Raw genomic sequence first — 22877 nt, forward strand, 5'->3', positions numbered from 1 at the left:
CGGGCTACAAACAGTGTAATTCTATATGTGTCGGAAAAAAACGTGAAAAAAGAACTACAACACCCACCATCCCTGACCAGTGTGGCTCGGTTGGTTGGGCTTCATCCCACAAAGCAAAGGATCACCAGTTCGATTTCCAGTCAGGACACATGCCTGGGTTGCAGGTTCAGTTCCCAGTTGGGGAACATGGAAAAGGCAACCGATCGATGTTTCTCTCTCATGTTGATGTCTCTCTCTCTCTCTCTCCCTCCCTTCTTCTCTCTTTAAAAATAAATAAAATCTTTGGGGAAAAAAAGAATATCCAAAATATTAGCAATGTTATCTCTAGGTGAAAAAATTATGGATATTTTTGCTTGTCCTTGCTTGTTAAATTTTCTAAAATGAACATTACTATTCATATGACAAGAAGCAGCATGATGGGAGAAGTTTCGTAAAAGTGATCATGCTGCCTTTTAAAACATTTTATGTTGCAAGGAACTGCCTTCCCCATGCACACATCCATCCGTTCATAAAAGTGTAGGAGAGCCACCACGCCCCAGGCTCACTCCTGGGCGCTGGAGAGCCATCAGCGACCGGAACAGATGAGGGTCCTGTGCTCCATCCAGTGGAGGGAGAAAGAGAAGTGCACAGCGGGTAGTGAGAAGATGAGGGAGAACACACCGCAGGAAGGGACGACAGGATGCCGGGTTGGACAGGGCCGGCGGGGAGCAGAGACAGCCTGTGCTCGTGTGGGTCAGAGGCAGCAGAAAGTGCCAAGGCCCTCCGGCGAGAAGCCTGCTTGGCGTGTCCCAGAAGATGAAAAATTGGCCAGAGAACAGCAGGCATTTTATTTACCCAGGCTGTGCTCCCCAGGAGGCTGTGATGGCCATTTAGTAGCATCACTTAACCCGTTGCCTGGTGACAGAGTGGGAGGTAGTCAGTGTCCTGACTCTCAGCTTGTTAGAAATACGCAGGCTTGTCCGTTAACAGGATCATTGAAACACCTTCCTGATTCCTTTGTGGTTGTCCGTCTCCAGAAACCATGTGATTTCTCTTAACTAATGTCACCGTGGGTGCAGGTGAATACGTAGTTCCCCCAGAGGTAAGGTGCTGTGCTGAGGCCCTTGGTTATTTATGGCATAGCTATTTCTGTTACCCACGGAGCAGCACGGAAACACCCTCCATGTTACATTGCCAGGGTCATTCGGCTAAGCCCTGAACACAGAGCATTTTTACCTTAAGGGAAAAAGGTTTAGAAGAAATCCACAGTATTCATCTGCTGTTATGGTTGTTCACTGTTGGCCATCTGCCCTCAGAATCTTAGAAGCAGAAAGAAGCTTCCGTTGTTTCAGGTTCATCTCTCTACAATTTGCAAACATCTTTGATACATATATTCTTCAAAGCCGTATTTTCTATTAGGCAAGGAGATACAGTATTGCCAAAGAAACTGTCTCAGAATAGGTATGAATGGACACAGTTACAGTGGAATGGAGTTAAACAGGACAGCATTCTTCCCACGGCTACCCAAAGGTTCTGTGATTACGGGACAGGCCCTCTGGGAGACTTGCAATCACTAGTCTCTGCATTCCTGCTGTAGATGCATCTCCGGGCTTAGGTTCCTACTGAAAACAAGCCAGCACTCCTTGGAAGAATTGCTAGGCAGGGCGCCGTTGTATTAGGAGGCTGGTGACTTATGACTCTACACTTTCCCCATGTGTTTATTCTATCTTCCCGCATCCCAGAGCTAACATATAATCATTATGCAAAATCTAAACACTGCAGAGTATCTACGGCATTAAGTTAATCCATTTGGAATTGCCATTCATGTAGGTCAGGTTGTCACATCTCAGCTATTGCAAATAAATGGTCCAGCCTAGTAGAAAATCAATTATCTCCCGCAATCCGATCTCGTAGCTATGCAGAGTCGTCCTCTGGTGCATCTGCCACTCAGCATTAATTTGAAAAGCCCCTTAGCAGTGAGCCAAACATGGAGAGCCTCTCTCAGTTCACACAGACAGCGCCTCAGACACAGGTGTTCGGCACACCTGCAGGCCACGACCCCAAGCCCCGAGAATCTGGGCTCGCACTACTGGGATTCACTGCGGGGTGTGCGTACAGAAATGCCGCCATCAGAGTCCTTCAGGTAGAGAGTCCTCCAGTTACGGCTTTTCAGGATGTGTCTGGTATGCGATGAGACGCACGTTGATTATGAGTAAGGGTCCCGATGGGGGGAGAACACCTCTTGTTGGCACGCCCTGGAAGTCCCGCTGGCATCGCGACGCCAGACTGGGCCTGGCGCTAACGAGCCGTCTTTCAAGGAACCCAAAAGTCAGTTGTTCGGTCACAGTCAATAAGCCAAGCTGAGTTTTTGTCTGATTTTTTAAAAAAGCATGCTAAATCTTCAGCATTTGAAGTCATTTTTATTCTATTTTACAACACCATTTGTAGTTTCTCTTTAAAAACATTCTATGCCATTGTAATAAGCCGGGGTCTTCCCCTGCACAGTCCTCGCCCTGGAGGGGCTACAGAAGACGCTCTGATATCAGGGTGAGCCGCTGGATGTGAGACCCATTCCCTCCCCTGCCACTCCGGTGTGTGTGGGAAGGTCGGAACTCAAACCCCAAGCTCCGGCTACTTCTCACTAAAGAAGTTAATGGACACCATCAGAGCTAAGAGGGCATCCCTCTCGCTCCCATGATGGTGGGAGTCGGTGGGGGGGGGGGTGGAGGAGGGCTTCATGGGAGGGTAGCGGCACAGCCAGCCGGGATCTCCACCCCTTCGGCTGCTGCCCCGAGCCTGGCACTCCATCAACTCTCCTTCCATGAGTGTTGAAGATGAGTGAGATGGGACTCAAGGTCTGGGATTTATCAGCAAGAGCGTTACGGAAGGACTAACGTGCACTTTAGGTCCCCAGCCCCAGCTGATGTTCTGTTGGTCTTCCAGAGACACCCCGTCCTCCCTTCCCCGTGGTCCGAGCCCCGGGTTCCCCCCTTCCCCGTGGTCCGAGCCCCAGGTTGCTCAGGCCAGGGTTTGCACGGCTTTAGTGGAGGGTGTCAGCAGGCTTGTTTTCACTCTGATGCCGCCAGAACCTCCGCGTTAGGCCGTCGGCTTCAGCTCTGCCCCTCCCTGTGCTGGTTTTATTTGCACTCCGGGTGAAGTCTGAATTACATTCTTGACGACCAGAGTTAGGTCAGCAACGTGCAAACCAGGGAGACCAGTTGCCAAACAGCTCACTAAAACGCTCGAAGAAAGAAATGGTCGGCTCAGAGGCTCCCCACCGCCCATCAGTCAGAGACTGCAGCTGGGTCGGGGGCAGGCAGGACTTGTCCTCTGAGGAGGGTCCCTTCCGAGAGACCCTTCCAGGGCCTGGCCTCAGCTCGCTGGCCCAGCTGCCAGCCTCGCGCACCCCCTGGGGAGGGTCACTGCGTGGCCGACCTCCCTCCCTCTACCCCGCTGTGGCTGTCCTACAGCCACCAGAGATTGCTGTGGGAAGGAGATGGGCTCACATGTGACCACCCGAAGGCAGGGCCCAGGGGCCGGTCTCTGAAAGGACCCACCTAGTGGCAATTGCTTGTCTGACTAGTACGGGCTATAAGTTGACTGTACTGCTTATGATTTGGCCTCTTAAATTCTGTCAGTCCTAGCGTTTCATGAAGCCATGTGTTTAGGAATGAATGAATGAATGAGTGAATGCGATACTCAGTCAGTGTGGGACTACGTACCTGGTGAAGCGCTCGGTCTAAAGATACAAAGACGAGTGGGCGGCCCCTACCGTCCAGGGTCTCACAGTCTGTACAGAAGGCAGGTCAGTAAATCCGGGAAAAAGGAAGTTCTGCCTCTAGGGTTTGAGAACAAGGAGGTCACATGGGAAGGGACCCCAAGAGGGAACAGGGATGTGACCCAGGCAGGGAGGAAGGCAGCTCGGGGTGTGCTCGTTACCCGGCTGGTCACCGTGGCGGGCACACTGGGGAGCCCTGCACCGTAGCTGTGGGCAGGCTCTGCGGCAGTGGCCCTGGTGGCTCTCAGACGGCCTCGGTGTGCGCAGTGTGCGGCGCTGAAAGCCGGGGGTGTGGGCGGGGCATAGACAGTGTCTACCACAGGGGGGAAATTCCAGGATGGAGGAGGCATGGGGGAGACTGAGAGGCGATGCTTGAGCTGGGTTTTGTGGGTGAACGTGACAGTATGGCCCTGAGTCAGGAGCGGCAGGGCTGCCCTGGCTAGAACAGAAGGGCAGGGGCAGGGAGGGGACAACAGTCAGAACCTGAGCCCAGCTAAGAATCTCTCTCCTCCTCCTCATCCACTGTGAGGACTCGGCCTGTGTCTCCACTAGGTGGGAAGCCAGGGGACCACAGAACAGGATCCTCTAGGGGCGGGGCATGCGGAAGTGGGGACAACCTCGAGGAGAAGGGGGTCCCAGATCTGGAGCCAGAGAGGAAGTGAAGGAGACCCTGAGAAGAGGGCAGATTCTGGCTACAACCTGAAGGTAGATTCGGCCTGACCTGCCAATAGGTTCACTGTAGAGTGAGGATGAAGGAGGCATTCAACAAATAAACACACTATAAATACTTACAAGCTGCCATATGAGCTGTTAGGAAAAGACCAGAGGAGGGAAAGAGCAGGAAGTCTGGGGGAGGGATTCTCTGAAGAAATTACAGGTAAGCTGGAACCCAGAGGAGGAGGAGAACTCTGCCAAGAGAAGGTCAAGGTCAGGGGAACATTGCAGGCACGGTGCGGGGTGGGGATTGCACTCTGGCAGCAGGGAGAGGGGTAATGAACCAAGGAATCAATCTCAGGAATTGGCAAGAAAAGCAGGCGCTGAAGGTAGACAGGAGGCCAAGCCTGGGGCTGTGGGGACCACCCACCTGGGGGGTCCTCTGCATTCCCTGCCCATAGGCCCCCAGTAACACAGCTGCCTCCTCCCACCCCATCTCTTACTAGACCCAGGTTGACAGGGGGACTTGGCCCAAGGTAGGCCCAGACCCCCAGGATTTTGACATCCTGGAATTTTTACCTCGCAAGAGCTGCTTTTGAAAACTCAGCATTGGAGGCGGCCCCCGTGCGTTGGGCAGCAAGGCCTGCAGGTGGCTCTGGACGCCTTCCATGCGCCACTGTGGGAGAACTGCCCCTCCCGTTGGCAGGGGAGCTGCACAGGGACCCCGAGCTGCTCTGCCCCTCTGTCCTGCGAGCAGGAGTCTCCTCTGTGGCTGTTCCTCCCGACCTCACAGGTTGATCCACAGCAGCTGAAGGTTGCGTTGCAGTGGGGTGCAGAAGTGGCCGAATGCAAAAGTGCTTTTTTGCACTTACATCCCTGTAGCCGGACTGTGGGGAATGTCCCGTACCTGTCACTACACTAAGGCCATGGCACAAAACTCACAGAGCTCTTGTTGGGTTACGGTCCCCCGTGCTGGCAGAGGCGCTTGGGTGAAAAAGCCCATCTCTGTTCTGGAGGCCACCACGCACATCAGCCCGCGGTCCCTCATCCACAGCCTGTGGCAGTGAGGTGTGCTGAGGGAGCCGTCGCTGTTCAGGACTGCCGATGGCTCGGGGACATCCGGTCCCAGCCACGGCCAGCTCCACAGGTGAACACGCTGCAGCTGCCCCAGTGCCCCAGAGCCACAAGCCCCTTGTGTTTGGGTCTTCTCAGATGTTGCTGTGGAGTTCCCAATAACATCAGTGACCTCTCCGTGCCTCTCTCTGATAACTTTTCTCTTTGTAAATCACAAGAGCAGAATAGAGCGGCTTAGTCGGTATCCTCAGCTCACACTTGAATTTCCTGATTACTCATTTAAAGTCAGATGCAAACCAGAAAGTTTCTCCACTTGGAGTCGTTCCCGGGGTGACTGTTTGGAGGACGGGGGTGCTGGTCCTGAAGTTGAGGGAGGATCTGATGGACCCCAAGTCCTGGCTTTTTCTCACAAGTCTGTCCAAAAATTCCTCCCATCTTCTGTCAGAGGGGAGGCCGGTTTACGTGTCACTGCAGTTCAGGCTTCGTCCTGACCGAGCATCAGTGTCCCCCGTGGCCCCTAATCCCCATGGTGCCCGCCGTGCACTGCCAATAGGGGTACAGAACAACTGTATTTCATGCTTTCAGCCTTGAGGCAGAAAAGATGGGACCATCCTTCCCCCATGTTTTAATGTCCCTGCTTAGCTGGGTGTGCGCACTTCACCCGAACACGCACTCAAGCCGTGCGGTTGGACCCCCTACAGGGCAGTTGTTTTTATCAGAGAAAAGCATCGCCTCATAGCACAGCCTCTGACGGACACAGTATGGCTTCATTTCTTTATCCATTCAACAGAAATGCTGAGTGCACACCCCGTGCCAACCACTGTGTTAGGGCTGGGGGTCCAGACACGGCCAGTGGGGGCCCAGCATCTTCAGCAGAGCCTGACAAGAAGCAGCTCGCTCATTTTCCCCCCACCCCCCACACCCCGAAGTGCTAAGAACCAAAGTTGCCAGTGCTTTGGTTGTCGAATGAGGCCCCGTGAGCACCTCCTACGCCATGTTCGTGTTTGTGGTAACCATGTTGATTTCAGGGCTGCCCTGGCACCTGCCCTGATGCTCAGCTCAGCTGCGCTTGGTTACATCTGCTGCACCAGGGAGGGGGTGCACACTCTCACTGAGAATGTATTCAGAGCTCGAGTCTTGGCCCTGCGGCCCAGGGCTGTGGCTGCAGAGGTTCGGCCAGGCCCCTGGACCCTGGCCTTTCCAGCCACTGACACGTCCAGCAACTGTCAGGCAGGTTTCAAAATGCAGGCTCTGGGGGGCTTCTCCACCACTCAGGGCTCCTCCACATCTCCACAGGCTCCTTTGCTGATGGTTGAGACGCCCCTGTGATCCCAGTTGCCTCCTTTTCCTCTGAGCCCTCTTGCTTTTCACCTTTAACGTGAGACTGACTCCCGCATTATGAGGGTGCGGTCTCTCCCGGGCCTTTGTGTGGCCCGGGTCTAGTTTATAGAAACTCCTTTCGGTATTTCACCTCACTGACCACGTATTCTTCAGGCTGCAAGGGCGGAGTGTGGTTCCAGGGTATGAAACCAGATTCTCGGTGTATCACCATTTCTTCTTGTGACTTAAAAAAAAAACACTCTGTTCTTCTTACCTTGCCTTTTAAAGTAGCAATAAATCATCCCCACAGCTTGCCACTGAAGCAGTTCCTCTCCTGAGGGCACGGTCCTCCCTTTTTGCAGGGGTACAAGTTTCCGTTCTGCAGATTAATCTTAAATTGGAAAATCCACAAATAAGAAAAGCATCAGTGCATAGTTTATCTCTTAGATGATGCTGACTGTTGGCCAGCCCTGGTTCCCCAAGAAGTTAACGTTTTCATCCCAGAATGAGGATCAGCCTGCCTTTGCCAGGGTCCTGTGACTTGATTCTTGATTAGCTGTTTAAAGCGTTGTCTCTTCATAGGTAAGGGCAATGTTTTGGCACTTTGCAAACGCTGCCTCAGGGGGAGTATAACCACTGAGTATGAACAGCTACGTCATCTCAGGCTCTTTTCTGGCCTCATGCCACCTCCCACCTCCCAGCTGGCATCGAACTTAGTGACAGCGTTTTCTATCAATCTTCCCCCTGGGAAAAAAAAAAATGACTGATTGTTTTCACCTGTTTGTTGTCTAGAAAGCTAAGCTTGGCCCCGCCAAGAAAGTGATCAGCCCTTCAGAAGACAGGCGATTTTCCAACAACCTTGACAGAGTGAAACTCACTGACTTCAATTTCCTCATGGTGCTGGGGAAGGGGAGTTTCGGAAAGGTAAGGGGGGCAGTGGCCTGTGACCTGGCCAGGCTTCTGTATGGCGTGCCGGGATCGTCCTGTTCTTGCTGACGTTTCCAGAGCTGCCCTTAAGGGTTCCCTGCTCTCTGCACCTGTGTCTCATTTCATTAAAAACAACTGTGCCCAAAAAGCCCTAGAGGGGTCACTGTGCCCCCACGTCAGGTTTCAGGACAGGATGGGTGCTCTGCGGGGTTGGCCGAATGCATAATTTTCACAGCTGGAAACTGAATGTTGACTGTAGTAAGCGAGTATAATAATTGCGAGAGATTGAACTGGGTTTCCTCAGCCCATGTGTCTGCACTTGGCTTTTCTGGCCCCAATTCTCACCATAAATCCAGCAACTGATTTCTGTCCTGCCTGTTTCTTTGTGGTAGTACCTGACGGGTCAGAAGCTTATAAAGGTCAGTCACTTTTTTGCCATAAGGGTGCCCATGAAAAATGCACAATTCAACCCTAATGCTATATAATGTTGCATATTCCCATTAGCAGCCACAACAGCGCCACCGTGTGGCAACAGCGTGCACAGTGTGCAGATCCTGCCGCCTCAAAAATCACACGGTGCAGGAGGAATTTAATGTTCAGTGACCTGCAGTATCTTACAGTTTGCACATGATGTGGAACTTTGTCACTGTCTTTATATCACACGTTTCCACATTTGCCCGCACTGTCTGAACTGTCACTCGACAAATGCCCGGCCGTTTTCGTCTGTACTCAGGTGATGCTGGCTGACAGGAAGGGAACAGAAGAACTCTACGCCATCAAAATCCTGAAGAAGGACGTGGTGATTCAAGACGACGACGTGGAGTGCACCATGGTGGAAAAACGGGTCCTGGCCCTGCTCGACAAGCCCCCGTTCCTGACGCAGCTGCACTCCTGCTTCCAGACAGTGGTAAGGCCCCGGGCTCACAGCTGTGGCTCAGCACGCGGCGTGCTCACTGGGCCCCCGATCCCTGGTGCCCTTGGCACCCGAGCCGACTTTATTCCTGTGGAGAAGGCTGGAGAAAGGCATCACCTGGGGACCGCTCAGCCCCGGAGTCTTCTCTGCCACGCAGCGGCGACTGGGGACAACCTCTCGGTCATGTGCCACTGGTAAATTTGGAGCACCCCCTCCCTGGGATGTGCCCTACTTAGAGACTTGGCATGAATTCCATTTAATTCAGCAAACATTTCTATCAAAGGCTTTCCTCGTGCCAGGCAATGTGCTAGGACTCAGAGACGCAAAGTAAAACAGCTCACGGTGCCGGCTGTCTGCAGGCCAGCTCGCCAGCTGCCAAGCATTGCGCTGGGACGTGAGGAGCCTGGATTTTGTGAAAGAGTGTGTTCTTTTTCAGTGCACACAGCAGGGGTTGGCAATCTGGCCTGTTTTGCACAGCCCATGAGCTCTAAGAAAGGTTTAAAAAATAATAAAAGTCCTATTTCATGGCATGGGAAAATCAGATGAAATTCAAATCTCAGAGCCCCAAACAGTTCTGTTGGAACACAGCCCCGCACAGTCACTTCCCCGTCGTTGACAGCTGTGTCCACGCCACCGAGGCAGAGTTCAGTACTTGCAAGACACACACAAAGCCTAAAATATTGCCTGTCTGGCCCTTTAAGGAAAAAGTTTCCCAGCCCTGTCGTGTGGTAGAGCTATGCAGAGGGTGAAGAAACACTCCAGAGCACTGATCAGCCAGTGGTGGGGTCAGGGCCCTGGCTTGGTGCTTGCACGCGGCCTGCAAGAAACGTGAAGGCTGAGACGGCGCCGAGGGGAGGCATTCCCAGAGATGGACTTTCCAGCCCTCAGCCGCTGTCCCTGTGACATATGACTCAATAATCAGTAGTTGTAATTGTTACTGTTGTGGTTATTACTGTCTTCATCTTCCCGTTGGCCAGAAATGGACTTTCTGTTTTCTCTCTCCCTTTAAAATCTGTTGGGAGGTGGCCTTCAATGCTCTTGGATTTTAGAATCTCAAATGGCGGGGCAGCCACACGGTCTCAGCGTGCAGCTGCAGAGCCAGGCGCAGGCCACTGCGAGTCAGCCGAGCGCTGGTGGCCCGCTGCCCACTGTTCCCAGCAGCACCTGAGTAGTGCCAAGGAGAGAGAACCATGCCTCAAATCCCAGCCCAGATCCCGTAACCCTGGTTACACTGATTACATTCCAGAAAGCTCCAAAGCAGAGAAATAAAGATGAAATTAAAGTTCACAACAGGAAAGCTAGACTTTGAAGCTCCCGGGGCCCTCCCTGCCCATTAGCTGTGGCTCATCGTCGTCATCCTCCCTGAGCAGCACTTTCGGGTATAACAGCCTCTGTGAAAGGCTGATGTTTCTAGAAGCGAGCAGAGGTCGGCTGTTACCTCGGTGAGCTGTGCTGCTACTTATTTCATTGTTAACCCCTCTGCCTCCCCACCTGTCCCAGCGCAGTGTCCTCATAACTATGCACATTCACTTGGTTCTATGATGTCTGCCCTTCGTGGGGCCAACACTTAGCAGAGCAGCGACAGAGGACGACAAGAACCACATTTGGGCACATTGTGGACGCAGAAGAGCATTTGATGAGCCTCTCCATCAACTGTCCCTTCCCCCACAGTGAATGTCATTGAGCCTGCGGTTTGCTTTGAGAAGCATCCAGTGAAGCACGTTAGTGCGTTACTCGCACATGCCTCCTAGACATCGTGAATGAGAAACACTCCTTAAAATTAAATAATTGGCCCACATGGGTTCTTCACATCATCCCTGACCTAGACGCGTCATGTGTGTGGCAGAACAGGGACGACCCTTTGAGGCAGGAAGAAGGGGCAGACCTGGGGACTCACACGTGGAGGGGTTGCACTGCCCTCGTCTGCTGTGCGGCCCACGTTTCACCAGCGAGGGAGCAGACCCGGGTCTGGGAGAGCGAGGGGCGCAGCTCACGTGTCACCCCTTGGCCCACAGGACCGGCTGTACTTCGTCATGGAATACGTCAACGGCGGGGACCTCATGTACCACATTCAGCAAGTGGGAAAATTCAAGGAGCCACAGGCAGTGTGAGTATGAGTTCAAGTCCCTTAGTTCAGACACGCGGCAGTCCCGATGGGGAGCTTCTGCTGGGCGAATGGTGCAGGGGGCTCCCGTGCACTTGTGATGGAGCGCAGTGACCTGTGGTGGGGGCGGATTTATAGCTGCGTCCATCTCAGTGTGTAAGCCTCAGGAGAGGTTTAGCCCACGCCTGGTAAACTGGAGAGGGACTCAGCCAGCCACTTGCTTATTGCGTGTGAAAGGAGTGAGTGCCCGGGCTCTTGGGGAGCCCACCGTCTGACCTGGAGTGGGAGAGGACTCCGGACAATGGTAGTGTATTGCCACAACTCTAGAGGTGACACAGGACACCACGCAGAGCCCCAAAGAGGGGGAGGGAGGGAAGACTGTCCTCAGGGAATACCCATCGCAGAAGCCTGGGGAGATGGAGTGACATGTGGAGGGCAGTGGAGGAGGGACGCTGGGTGACAAGGCTCGTGGGTGTCCTGCTGAGGATCAGGAAGGCTGGCTGGGCATCTGTGAGGCCTCAGCACCGGGCTAAGTTTTCACACAGCCCTCTGGCCAAAAGGAGAAGGAAGGATGGGAGGGCGAGTGTGGCTGGTGAAAAATCAGAGGAGGGGAGAAGGAAGAGAGCTGTAGGAGTCAGTGTCTTTGAGGATCCTTCTGGAGGAAGTAAACCAGAACTCAGACACTGGGGGTGAAAGAGAGAAACCCCTTCAGGTGCCGCCCATGGAGCATCTGGGGCAGCCACCAAGGAGGAGGTGGTTTGGGGGGAGAATCGGGAGCTTTGTCTGAAGGTTTCGTTGGGATGCGCCTCGGATGCTCGGATATGAGTCAGTAACACAGAAGAGAGAGCTGGGCTCCGGGGCCTTGGGTGCCTGAAAAATCATCCCATTTTCAGGGGCCAGGAAGCCCTGGAAACTCAACAGGAACAAATCTAAACAAATAGCGATTTCATTTCCCTCCACGAGATGCGTGGTGGCGAGCGCCCTGGCAAGTCAGGTGTGCCAGGATCTGGGCCCACGGCCCGTGGGAACGCTGCATCAGTGCGGAGGCCCCGTCCCCGGCAAGGGTGGCCGGAGGCCGACGGGGAGTTCTTTGGTAGCAAGTTTAAAAAATGGGAAGGCAGGTTTTTCTCTTTTCCTCCTTTTCAGTTTCCAGAAGCGCCTGCCCCCATCCTCGCTCTCACGTCCTTAGAGTGTTAACATGCTCGGGTTGCCGAGTGGAGCTGGGTGGCACAGAGCTCAAGGCCAAGTGGCAGAATAGCCTCCTCATGTTATAAGTAACATAGAGGGCAGTCCCCTTTCATTGTGTTGGTGTTGCCAGAAATGTATTATTTTTAAAAAGATAGAAAACCATGAAAAATAGTGTAAAAGTTACCTATAATCCCACCTCTTTTCCCTCTCCGATCTCTTCCCCTCCCACGAGCCCACAGAGGAGGTGCCTGCTCCCCGCTAAGAGTTTGGTCCTTGTCGTTAGAGATCCCTCTGCCCCTGCAGACAGAAACTTGAGCTTCTGCTGAGCCTCCTGGGTGTGGTGTTCACACCGGCAGTTTTGTGGCTTCTCAGACTTCAAAGACTCCTAAATACAATACAAATTTTGAAACACCCTTCAGCATTTATACTGAGTTTCAGATAATAACCTATGAACAATTTTGAAATAGTGGCAGTAACTGCTTTATATTATGAATTATTCAAAACGGTAAACTCGGGTATGAATCACAGTGTCCCATTTACCCTGGCGCTCGGGGCCGGGGCCGGGGGTGAGGAATCCAGCTGAAGAGTTCACTGCACACGACACTCTGCCTTCCAGGGAATAACTGTGTGTGCAGACGCCAGTGCATTCTGCCGTAGTCCTGACAGGAAGGCGTCTGATATCTGCTCTTTAAAAGACTGTATTAGGAATTTCTCTTAAGCAGTAAGTTACCTGTCCACCTGCCCCAGACAAGAAGTGCTTGTATCTGGGCAGGAAATAAACTCATCTCATTGATTTTCTTCGCTGTATCATTTGTAGAAGTTGGAGTAATAAAAATGGCAGAGGGAAGGGCGAAGGAAGGGTTGGAACACAGCGAGGGGCGATGCTAACCCTGAGGGTCCCAGGTCTTGCACTGTTTTACCTCTTTGACACCTGAACTGCGGGGGGTGGGGTGGGGGATACAAAGTGTCCAGGAGTCCAAGGAGGCCTGACGAGCTCTTTCTCTTGCAGATTCTATGCAGCAGAGATTTCCATTGGATTGTTCTTTCTTCATAAAAAAGGAATCATTTATAGGTGCGTGGCGAAGCTCCCCCACCATCCATGCAGTGGAGTGTGTGGCTGGACCCCTGGGTCTCCGTGGGCATGTGATTCTGTAATGGGGACACCAGACATGCGGTTGATAACCCCCAAAGCAGCAGAGACCTGCTGGGACCCTCGGGGAAATCAGAACCACCTTCTGATCTCTGGGCCTCAAAGGAGTCCTCTCTTTTCTGGTTCCCACAAGAAAACATGCTTTTCTCTCCACTGACAGCTCCCTCTCCGCCTTTTATTTGGAAGGGAGTTTGGGCAGCAGCGGAGCCTGAATTTCTGAGAGATGCTCAGCTAGATAAGCACATGGAATGGGGAGAGAGGGGCAAGGGGAAACTAGACTATATTCTTCTGCTTGTCCGCCCTAGTGAAAGTCTGGTATCAAAGAAAGAGGAATGTCTCCCAGTATTAAGTGGAGAGTGACAAAAAGGACATACAGCACTGGGCAGAAGAGAAGGGACACGTGTGTGGCCTGAACCTGTTAAACTGGAATCTGGTGATTCACTTGTGCAGCCGTGGTTGGGAATTCTAGTTCAACCATTTAGTCTCCCTTCAGCGTGCATCTTAACTCCTGTGTCCTAGGCACTACACTAGGCTCCAGAGATTAGTAATAATAATTCTGGTCCCGACTCCCCTGGGACTTGTAGTTCAGATGCCATGGAGACGGCAGCTAGTCCACTATCCTGCCTCTCCAGAGCAAGCCACGCCCCCCTGTGGGAGGGGCCCTGACGCTGTACCACTCCTTGCAGGGACCTGAAGTTAGACAACGTCATGCTGGACTCCGAAGGGCACATCAAGATCGCTGACTTCGGGATGTGCAAGGAGCACATGATGGAGGGGGTCACGACCAGAACCTTCTGTGGGACCCCGGATTATATCGCCCCAGAGGTAGGCCCCCATTCTCCTCATTTTCCAGACCAGCAGCTTGGACTGCCACCGTACCTCCCTCGTGGGGTTGGGGGTCACTGGCGAGTCACTGGGAGGGGCCGTGGCAGCATAACGGACCAAACTAGCCCAAACAGAGCAGAACAGGGGGGGGGGGGGGGGAAGTGACCTCTCGTGACACACAGTCCGTCCTGGTTTTGGAACTTGTGTTTCCCTGGTGTGCATGGGTCAGCCGGCTGCCTGGGATGGTGTCTCCCACGTGGCCCCGGTCAGAGCAACTTAAGAGACGCTGCTGGGTGGGGAAGAAGGGGTCTTGCTTGTGAAAATGTGTTTCGTGGGAACACTGGGTCAGGAGCTGGTTCCAGTGTCGACTCTTTAGCAAAACCAGAGTGACGAGTGCTCCAAATGACGCGTTGGCCTTGACCGTGGTGTCTGTTCTGGGAAGAACGTATCCAAGGGCTTATGAGCAAAGTGGTTCTGAGATTTGTATGTTGACATACTGCTTGGCCTTTGCTATAATGCCCCTTGAGTGACTCGCTTCCTATTTGATGAAGCGTCCGCCATGCCAGTGACAGAATGGGCCATACCCAGGGTCAGTGCGTGGCCAGCTTTCTCCCCACACACAGCCATGCGGATGAAATAGTCTCTCCCAGCTGGGCGCCAGTGTAGTGGGTTCAAAGTTAGGCCATCCTTCGGCCCTTTACAGAGCTCTCGTGTTAGCTGTTGCAGCTTTTATGGTATTCATTTAGCATATTGTCCCCTCTCGGAGGCAGTCGGTACCTTGGGAAAACCACGAGCTGATAAATCAGATCAGTGTGAGCTTCTGTCCTGACTCTGTTATTGGCAGGCAGGGGGAACTCAGGCAAGTCGGGGGTAATACTAAGCTCTGTGTGGAATTGCTGGGAGGAACCAAGTGCCTAATACGAAGCTTGGCACCTAGGAAACCCTCAGTAGTAGCCGTTGTTCCAAACGGGAAACTAATTTATATTCCTTTGTTAAGAGCTTTTTGTTTGTTATATTCCATTTGGAAGCAGACCATTTACTTAGAAACCTAAATTCTGAATTACGTGGACAAAGATATTATGTTATCTTGATGAGTAATTTTTGAGGTTTCCCCCCCGCAAAAGAACTCAAACATTAGTATCTCCAGGCATAGTATGAGCTTACACAGTCCTATTTTCAAGCATGAACAGTGAGATCTTACCACAGAAACAACCCCCGCCCCCACCAACGCAGTGTTTCTTATGAAGCCGTCTACCGGCTGATGAGGATTCAACAGGCTGTGATTGTGAACTGTGCCAGCCCCGGTAACACAGGTGGATGCTGTAAAAGCTTGGGGACAGGGAGTGGCAGCATTTTCAGGGTTTGAACTTCATTAAGACAGGTTTCAGCTGCTCAGACAAATAGCTTCCTGTGCTCACTGACACCTCAGCCATCTGGTCTCACCAGGGATGGCAGTGTTCCACGTGGGTGGAATTTTGCAAATAATTGAAGCTTATTGTCTTTTTTAAACATACACCTCATTGTATTAGTTTCCTATTGCTGCTGTAACAAATAAGCACAGGCTTAGTGGGTGAAAACAATACAAATATATTCTCTTATAGTTCCTTAGGCCAAAAGTCCAAAATCAGTCTCATGGGGTTAAAGTCACATTGTGGGCAGAGCTGCCCTCCCTCAGGAAGCTCTGGGGAGACGCATGGCCTGGCCTTTCCCATCTCCTGGGGGCTCTCTGCAGTCCTGCGCTCCAGGTGCCTTCCTCCATCCTCTGTGCCCGAAGCGTCGTGTCTTCTCAATCCCTGTCTTTCCTCACTCCAGCCCTCTAGCCACCCTCTCCTAGACACCGTGATGACATGGGGCCCACCCAGGTAACCCAGGATCACCTCCCCACCTCAAAATCCCTAACTTAGTCACATCTGCAAAAGCCCCTTTTATGGAGTGAAGTGAACAGAGTCACAGCTTGCGGGGATGAGGACACACCCATCTTTGTACTGTACCCGTGATGGCATCTAGCTCTACGTGATAGCCTCCCACCACCTCCCAAAACACACCTCAGTGTCCTTGTGATATATCTTGGATCTTGGTTAACTCCAGACCTCTTAATTTTTTTACTTGTACGCAGTTGTGTGTGTGTGTGTGTGTGTGTGGTTCTCTGCAACTTGACCACGTGTGTAGGTTCACACCTGCAACAGCCCAGGGAAGATGAGTTCAGTTTCACCACCACTTTTATAGCCACCCCTCCCCCCCTGCCCCCCGGCAACCATTCATCTGTTTGTCATCCCATCACTTGGTCATTTCAAGAACGTCCTATGATGGTGTCGTACAGCAGGTAACCTTTTGAGATCGGCTTGTTCAGCTGAGCACTTTCTAGAACTACCATCACCATCTCCGAGTACTGCTTCTCCCACTGGGGTCGAGGTACCTAAACATCCCATGCCTCAGTTTCCTCACCTGTGCAATGGGGGTGATGAGGCCTCCTCTCTAAGGGTGTTGTCTGTACCTTGGAGTAGTTTTCTGTTCCGGGCAAGTTGGTCCTCCCGTCGTCGTTGTTCATTTGGCTCATTTGCCACGTTGGACGGTGACTGTCTTGCAGCCGTCTGCTATGGCCCCTCCAGGAAGCCCTGGCTGTTGCTGTGTGCATGGTCATTTGCGGGGAACACAAAGGCTAGGTTGGCCTGGGAAGACCCTTCGAACGGAGAAGTTCATTGCCATTTAGAAGTTACCAGAGAACACGGTGCCTGTGTGGGGTTGGCCATGTCATGCTAGGAACCTGGGGATGAGCTTTCAGAAGGAGGGACCCTGACAACACCCGTCTCCAGGGGACGGTGGGCACACACTGTCAGAGGGAGGGATGCAGGATAACATGGCCTGGCCCCGGATGTCCTCCGTTCCGCAGGCCTTCATCCCTCTCCTTTTACCCACTGTGCAAGCAAGAGCAAAGGAAGCACTCCCCTGTTTATTGGGTGTCTACTGAGTGCTAGGCACCATACACTTTCCCTCAGAGCTCATGACCAACCCCGTAAGGGGCACGACATCAGGCCCACGTTCCGGAGGAGGTGCCTGAGGGGTAAGCAGTGGCCCCAGGCTCAGGCCGCCTCAGACCTTGGCACTGCCCACCACGCCGAATGCTGCTCAAACCCTCACCGAGTCACGTGTTCGGAGAGCATCTGCATGCCTGACTGTGCCAAACACGGTGCCACCAGGGCTGCAGAACCATGTCAGACGAGGACCCGACCTCAGTTTAGCAGAGGTGACACCGTGCAAACAAGCAGGAACTTAAATCTATCTTTAGATGCCTGTTGACCTTCCTTGAAAAGGAAGCGGCACTGCTTCGGGAACCCAATCAGCAGTAGCTTGAGGTCGTGCCCCCTTTTGCTGGCATCTTTCTCCTAGGGGTCCCGGCGGCTGGCAGGCTGGGCCACAGGAATAATTGTGCTGTGGAGAAAAACCACCCAGGTTCAAGGTTTCCGAATGTGGTCAAAGGTTAGCGTGATCCGGACCTGTGTAAATCCTCCCGTCAGTTGGAGGCAAAGTAATTACCTTAGACAGCATTTCCCTAATAGGCAGAGCGGAGACTTAAATATTTGTAACTGCCTCTTCCATCACCTTGAAATGGATTCACACCGGAGCACCTCCTTCACCGGGGGAGAGGAGCTCAGGCGGAGAATGCCGCTCACGGGTGTGATTTGGGGGTTGAGACGGACACCCACATAAGAGGAGCTCATCAGAAAGTCCTGAAGCTGACATGAAGGGGACCCTTTGCTTCGACACAGAAAGAATTGTTGGGGGTCAGTGAGAGTCCTTACCTGGATCTAATCCCCCATCTGAGAGTTAGTTCTTCGGGGCGTGCGAGATCCAGTCGCAAATCGGGGGTCGCCCCCGGCCACGACTCGGACTCTCATCACCAGCGCTGCCCACTGGCTCCTGGAAGGAAAAGGAGCAGCAGAAACAGTGCTTGCTTCTGGCTGGTGGGCTCTGGGTGCCTCCTGCTGCCACAGGGCAGGGGGGCTCTTTGAAGACGTGCCACATGGAATCCTTCCTTGAGGCCTGGCTACGCAGGCACCGTAGACCACACACGAAGGATATCAGCCACACAGGGGACTGTCTTTGCTGTGCCACGCCCTCTGAGCACATCCCCGGGTGTGTCACCTTTTCTACAGGTGCAGACATTAAAGCGACTTGCCCAAGGGCACACACCTGGTACCAGGCAAAGGTGGGGTCAGGACCCAGGACTTTCTGACCCCAGAGCCTGTATGGTCTTTCCAGGTACACGCACCTCTCGGAAACAGGAGAGAATTTCCCAAGTGACAGAGGTCAGACGCGAGCACTCGGATGTTACAGACCATCTTTTCCTTGATACCTTTTAGGCCCAGGTGGACATTCATCCATCTGAACTGGAGCCGGGGGCCTGGGTCATGGCCAGACCTTTCCATCTCCAATGTGGGCAGTGACTTGGGATGGTGTTCCAGCTGTTAATACCGGGCAGGTCCCTCAAAAGCCATGGGGCGGACCAGCAACACTTAAGTCCCTCTCCCTCAGGTGGTATCAGTTAATCAGGTATTCAGCAAGTGCCTACTAAGTGCCTAGGCACACTCGGCAGGAAAGGGGAGCCCAGAAGGGACTCAGGAGGATGCTGGGGGTTAGGCAGTGAGAAACAGGCCCCTGCAGCCCAGGGGAGACATGGTATAGAGGTGTGGTGAGACAGCATTCCCCTTGGCAAGGACAGATGGCACCTCCAACATAGCCAAAATCACGAGGACAGAAGTCTGGGCGCCTTCCCACCCCTACCAGCTGGCCGTACGCAGATATGCAAACTCCTAGGAGTGTTGGGGACCAAGTAGTGTCAGAGAGCTGAAGACCTATCCTAGGGGTTCCTCCTGGCATCTCCTCCCAGCCCAGCATTGCCCGGAAGTCTGCATTTTTATGTAAAATTGGCCTAATTGTTTAAGTCGACTCTAATATATGTTAAGAGAAACACGTCTAGGTAAGATTCAGCCAACGGGCCTTCAGCTGTGACCTCTCTTCTGGAGGGGGTCAAGGGGTCACATCTGGGGAGAGCCACCTTTTAGGGATGGGAGGGAAAGAGAGGACCAAGAGGTGTGCACGGAGGCAGAAGACGCAGGGAGCTGTGGAGTCTACCTGGGATGTCTTTACCCCAGGTGTCCACGTACAGCCCTCCCTCACCTCCTTCAGGCCTCAGCTCTGGGGTCACGTCAGGGAGGCCACCCTTCCTGGTCACGCTGTTTAAAACTGCAGACCTGCAGCCCCACCAGCCAGCGCTCCGTCCAAGCTCCACGCTGTGGAATCTGTGTCTTGTGCTCACTGGTGAGCCCAGCCCCTGGTCTGGAGCCGAGCCCGGGCAGGCAGATGTATTGGGGACAGGTAACTGCAGTCTGCCGCGTTCCAAGAGGTGGTGGTGGTGGAGGAGACGCAGCAGCAGAGCAGAGCTGAGGGCTCTGGGACTGAGAGGCCAGGCGCTCTGGAAGCTGATGTTGGAAGGGGCACCCCCAAGGCTGCCACCGGGGTGACACCGATGGCAGGGGACAGGGTGCCAAGGACAGCTGCATGCCTCACCTTATCGACTGCTGGGAAACCGGAGGGTCTGAAGGTTGGCGGGACATTGGCCCAGTCCCCCAGACAGCCAAGGTGCCCCTGGTATTGATATCCTGAGACTTTTCCTGGCTGCTGGGGAAAGCACTGTAGAGAGGGAGAGAATAAAAGAGGATGTAAAAGTTAAATGAGAAAACAGCTCAGGGGGCACACTCAGCCAGGCAGTCAGGCAGTGAATTACTTGCCAAACCGAGAAGAACGGGAAATGAGATAGAGGCCAGTCAGCTCCGACGAGGCTGCTCCAGGATCAGCGCCTCTGAACCGCTGGCCCCACGACAAGCCGGCACTGGCAGGAGCGCAGAAAGCACTGATTAAAGAAAGAGGCTGATAAACCCAAGGGCGGCTTGCTTTCCGTCAAAGGCCAGCTTCCCTCTGTGGAAGGTCACGGGCCAGTGACTCCAGCCTTGCAGGAGAAAATGAAGCAGCCACTCTCCCTCCCAGAAATGCTTGAAAGGCCAAGGCTGGGCTTTCCTCTGGGTTCCTGCTTAAACTGTGTAACTCTGCTCAGAGCTTCTCAAGGAATTACATTGGTTATATCAGCTCATATATTTTGCCGTCTGCCTGCAGCTCCTTAACTGCCTCACAATTCTCCCGGCCTCGGAGTTTCATCAGTTCAGTCCTGTTCTTCTGGAGCATTCGGCGTTCTCTGAGGTCCTGTGGCTCATGAGGCTACTGCGACCCAGTGCCGCCACCCCCCATGACCCCTGCTTTCAGCCCTTCCTCCAGGCGTAGCTGTCTCCTGTGGGTGCAGTGCCCATGGTGAATGCCTAGACCCAGGCACAGCGCCTCGCTGATTTTCTGTTGTTCGCTCCTTGATCAGCTCTGTGAAGGTGGTGTCACTGGCCCGGTTTTCCGGATGACGAGCCCCAGGTGCAAAGAGATTTGCTCATTTTTCCCATGGCCCCAACTCAAGGCGGTCCTAGGCTTGGAACCAGGGGCTGATCAGCTCCTCCCTGCAGGGGCTCTTGTCCTAAGAGGAGGGAACTGCAGCCATAGGCTGAGCTGCTGCCCAGAGAAGGCCTCCCTCCCCGAGCGTGAATGCTCGGCTCTCACAGGCCCAGTCAGTGTCTCCAGAGCCCCGATGGTGCCCAGATATAACTGTCGCCTCCTGGTGTCTGTGTCTGCGCTCATCAGCCCTTCATTTGGGGATTCGTGTACTCCTGTAAAAGTGGGTCAGAGATGTCCGAATTCTATTTCATCTTTTACTTTGCAAAATTGCCTGGGCGGTGGGGAGGAGAGGATGGGTACCTGGAGAGAGAGATGGCCAACAGTTGCTGGCTGCCTTGTACGTACCGCGCACTCATGCCTGTTTAATTCTGACGGTAGTCCTCTGAGGGGAGTGGAACACCCTGTTTAAGGACAAGGAAAAGGAGATGGGAGCTGACAGGTGGCCCGTTCAGGGCTCGTAGGGAGCGAGCGGCAGGGCTGGCACCCTCGGCCGCCTGGCCAGTAGTGCAGGCCTGTCGTTACCGCAGTGCGGCGGTGTTCAGCCTTTCTGTCACTCGTTACCCACACGCCCATCACTGACATGCTACAGCACACCAAAAAATATATATTTTGTGCCAATCTGACAGAAAATAGTTATAATTTTTATTCATTCACACCGATGGCTATGATTGTGTTAACTGTTACCGTTTTTTTTTTTTTGACAATCTAAGGGAAAAGGGGCCAGTGCCCCTGACCGCCTGGTCAGGTATGGCATGCTTCTACAGTCCTTGCGGTGAAGCGGGTGAAAATCGCCACCAGGGGCCAGTTCCCACTCGGTGCCTCGCTGGTCGCTCCATCACCAAGAACATCCATAAAGACCCACTGGGCCGTACGACCTCCCGGTTCTGGGAAATCTTTTATGTCAGCTAATAAAACTCTTACAGGCACAAAACACATCTCTAACTCCCAGCCGTTCCTTTACTACACAAGTTTATCCTGTTGGGATGCACAGTTAAGGTTCTGAACAGCTTTCCGCTCAGCGAAGGAGGCCCGAGACAAGCAGGGCTCCAAAGTGGCGGCCAAGCCATGAACCCTGCCCTGCTCTTCCCTAGCACCAGCCCGTCACCTGCCACCCAGGAGAAACCCGTGACAGGGCTGCAGTGACCGAGGGTGAGAGCCAGCTGACGAGAGTCCAGAGGGCCTGTGACGATGTACAGGACCCCAGGTGGATTCAGGCTGCCTGTGCATTAGCCCCACACAGACAATGTCCACCCTGGGGGGAGCTTCCTGTTTGACTCTGGGGCTTCTTCGTCGTTGCATAGTGAACGCGGGCTGTCATTCTGCTCCTGAAAGAACCTGGGGTGACGTCTGTAAAGTGGGGTAACCATAGCACCTTTCTCAAAGTACAACTTTGAGGACAGAGTTGAGTGCGTGATGAGCCGAGCCTGCCTCAGAGGCAGCGCTACATGTACTGTTGTGCCTTCCTTGACGGTCCTCTCAGTTACCTGTCGCTGTGTAACCACCCTGAGCTTCCTGGCTCAAAACAACAGCCCTGTCAACGCTGCGATTCTGTGCACCAGGACGGTGGGGGGACTCGGCAGCGGGGGCTTCTGGACACTGTCGGCTCCGGGCCCTGCTGCCCCCAGGCCACTGCCTGCTGGCCAAGGTGGGTGGGTTCTCCTCCGCACGGTCTGTCTTTCTATGCAGTCTGTCTTTCTCGTTATTCAGAGGGTTGTCCAGAGCTTCTGGACGTGGTGGCTGGTTCCCAAGAGGGCAAACGCAGAAGCCACAAGGCCCTTTCCTGAAGCTGCCCCTGTCACTGGACTGTGTCACTTCTACCACGTTCTCTAGGTCGAAGCAAGTCTCAGAGCCAGCCCGGTCCCAGAGCAGGGGGCAGGGGTGGGGGAGGCAAGGTGAATGCCACATCCTGGTGGGAGGAGTGGCATTGTCACACTGCAAGAGGGCACACGGGATGGGAGGGGCCCTGCAGCCATCCTCAGAGACGGTCCATCTTGGGGGACAGCTGGTTTTGCTGTGTGTTGACCAATGAAAGGATCCTCTACATAGCACCCCAAAGCGGAGTCCCCGAAGGCTCTGAGCACTCAGGCTAGCAGCGTCCCTCTTTGTTTAGAGCTGGGATCAGCACACTCTTCCTGCAAAGGGCTAGAGAGTAAATATTTTAGGCTTTGCCTTAATCTACATTTTAGATTTTGCCAAGAGGCAAAACCGAGTGACTGTTCATGCCAGAAGACTGGTAGTCTTTTTACATTTTCATTTTACTTTTAAAAATGTGAGAACCACGTTTAGCTCACAAGCTGTACACAAGCAGGAGGCAGGCTGGATTCGGCCCACAAGCCGTCGCTTGCCATCCCCAACTGTGAGGGCTGTCCTCTGTCCCGCCTCGGCCTTGGCTCTTCCTCATAGGGTTAGGGGT

General features: G+C 53.5%; 1 protein-coding gene across 2 annotated transcripts in view; it reads left to right on the plus strand.

Moving 5' to 3' along the window:
- Positions 1-22877, plus strand: part of PRKCA (protein kinase C alpha) — a 362239-nt gene that overhangs the window by 304371 nt on the left and 34991 nt on the right. For both annotated transcript variants that reach the window (XM_053910761.2, XM_053910762.2), the window contains 5 exons: positions 7598-7729; positions 8466-8639; positions 10661-10752; positions 12947-13009; positions 13774-13912. In XM_053910761.2, the coding sequence (XP_053766736.1) occupies positions 7598-7729; positions 8466-8639; positions 10661-10752; positions 12947-13009; positions 13774-13912 (600 nt within the window). The remainder of the gene's footprint in view (positions 1-7597; positions 7730-8465; positions 8640-10660; positions 10753-12946; positions 13010-13773; positions 13913-22877) is intronic.

This window comes from Desmodus rotundus, chromosome 9 (genome assembly GCF_022682495.2).
Source record: "Desmodus rotundus isolate HL8 chromosome 9, HLdesRot8A.1, whole genome shotgun sequence".
Taxonomy (NCBI): Eukaryota; Metazoa; Chordata; class Mammalia; order Chiroptera; family Phyllostomidae; genus Desmodus; species Desmodus rotundus.